Below are 2,365 nucleotides of genomic sequence, written 5' to 3' on the forward strand. Positions count from 1 at the left end.
ACTCTTTTTGTATCATATTGTCCTGCACTGTCTGCAATCTTTTATATGAACCCTCAGTAAAGATTATTATTATTATTATTATTATTATTATTATTTAATTGACTCTTGTACTATGAAGACATCCTTTGGATTTTTCCATTCAAAACATATTTTATTTCAAACATTACCAAATGAAATTTCTTCTAAATAGAAATATAATTAGCAAAGAAACCATGCCACAGCAGACAGTTGGAGTCTGGACAGCTTCTTGCTAGCCAGCTCCATGTCAAACCGTCCAACCCATGCCAGCATGGAAAGCAGATGTTAAACGATGATGATAACTTCAGTATGTTTTTCTCAATTTCTAAAATTGTTGTTACTTTCTCTTTTGTATTTTCAGGTGCTTTATATTTGATAAAACCAATTCTTGGACCTCTAGAATTTTTAATTACTCTGGTACTGGAAAATCACAGTGAGAATCCACATCTGCTCATCACCCGCCATATCACCTTTGTCAGTATTCATGTATCAGAATATACATTCTGATAGCTAAATCAGCAGACAGAGATACAGAAGAGGACCAATTCTACAGCAATACAATTACCGGTGCTAAACACAAGACTACTAATTCTACATTTTTTTTTCTATATTTACTGATATAAGAATTCCAGTGATGACCAGTCCTTCAATTAACAATATATATATATACATATATATGTATATATATATATATATATGGCTGGAGGATGGATAGATGTTTATGTGTGTGTTTGTATGTATATCTGTGTGTATATGTATTTGTATGCATGTATATGTATATAGTGACACTTCAATTTAATGGACGAATAGGGGAAAGGTGTGTGTATTAAGTGAAAGGTAATGTGTATATGAGTGTGTGTGTGTGCGTGTCAGTATATGTATATATGTATGTGATGATGACAGTTTTTTTTCTTGTCTGAAGATCCTGAGGAAGAGTAGCAAGCCCCTACTTAGGGGCTAGGCAAACTAATCCTTGAACAACAGATTCCGGCACACTTGGGGCAAATGTGTAGTCTTTGGTCAGATAGCGGTCAGGACAATGACTCATTCCTTCTTTGGCCTTTCTCATCCATCACTGTTGCTCCAACCTTCTCAAAATTTATCTGAATCTCATTGTTCTCAATGAGAATGAGTGCTCAACACTACACTGGTGGATAAAGATTCTTTATTTGTGCATTAAGACTGCCATTAATCTCATAGTTATTCCAGCCTATAGAGAAATCAGTGTTTGTTTCCGGAGACAAAGACCACTTTTTCTGTGATGGGCTTGAATAATAGTTGAGGTGTTCCTTAACATGAAACAAAGGCTAGCTTTAATACACAAAAAAAGAATTTATATACATATATATATACATATACACATGCACACACAATGACCCCTTACATTAATAAACTAATAGGGGGGAGATGTGTCTAATACAGTCAAAAGTCCGTTAAATTGAAAGGAACCTAAACGGCTATTGTTTCATAGCTTTTAATGTAAAGAAATGCTTTACGCAACTGCCCAACATAAAATTAAAATTAAATTATAATAAAGAATTTTTTATACGACTGAGAAAGACTGAGACCAAAGCGGAGCCTTTTCCATTCAACACAAAACACCTTTTTTTTTTTCTGTTACAGACAACAAACCAAAGCAAGACATAAATTTACTCAGACTAACAATACCTAACAGGACAGAACTAACTTCTTTTATTTCATGAAATAATTGATGAAATATTGATGATTCAACTAATAAATAATACAAGAAGAAAAGAAAAAAGTATTCTACAATTTGTTTTCTTTCTCCAGCCTCTCCATTTTCTCCATTCTTTCTTCTTCTCTTTGCATATCACTTGAAACACCTGATTCACTTCTGTTTCTTCCTTTCACATCTAAACCTTCCTTGTACACTTCTTTGTTTGTGTTTTTGCTTTATATTTATGCCCTTTTTAAAGAAGTGCCTTCACTTGCCTAACACTGCATACTTTGTTTGCCTCAATTTTCTCTCTTTTTAATTGTGTATGCAGACATAGTGTACAGAAGGGGATGATAATCCAAGCTGTGCCCTTGCGAAGTAGATCCGCACATTCCAGTAATCAAATGCATGTAGGTGTTTTATTTTGAATAAGAAAGTCATACACACTGAAGGTGCAGGTGTGGCTCTATGGTAAGAAGTTTGCTTCCCAACCACTTAGTTCTAGGTTCAGTCCCATTGCATGGCAGCTTGGGCAAGTGTCTTCTGCTATGGCCTCATTTCAACCAGAGCTTTGTGAATAGAGTTTGTGGATGAAGGCTCAAAGAGGTCCATCACATTTGTGTGTGTGTGTGTGTGTGTGCGTGCATGTCCCCCACTACCGCTTAACAA

General features: G+C 35.1%; 1 protein-coding gene across 2 annotated transcripts in view; it reads left to right on the forward strand.

Moving 5' to 3' along the window:
- The window catches only part of LOC106872917 (fibulin-1), a 150,904-nt gene extending 149,121 nt beyond the window's left edge, over positions 1 to 1,783 (forward strand). For both annotated transcript variants that reach the window (XM_014920095.2, XM_014920093.2), the window contains one exon: positions 380 to 1,783. In XM_014920095.2, coding sequence (XP_014775581.1) covers positions 380 to 525 — 146 coding nt within the window. In that variant the 3' untranslated portion in view covers positions 526 to 1,783. The remainder of the gene's footprint in view (positions 1 to 379) is intronic.
- Positions 1,784 to 2,365: the final 582 nt, after the last annotated feature.

Source organism: Octopus bimaculoides, chromosome 24, assembly GCF_001194135.2.
Source record: "Octopus bimaculoides isolate UCB-OBI-ISO-001 chromosome 24, ASM119413v2, whole genome shotgun sequence".
Taxonomy (NCBI): domain Eukaryota; kingdom Metazoa; phylum Mollusca; class Cephalopoda; order Octopoda; family Octopodidae; genus Octopus; species Octopus bimaculoides.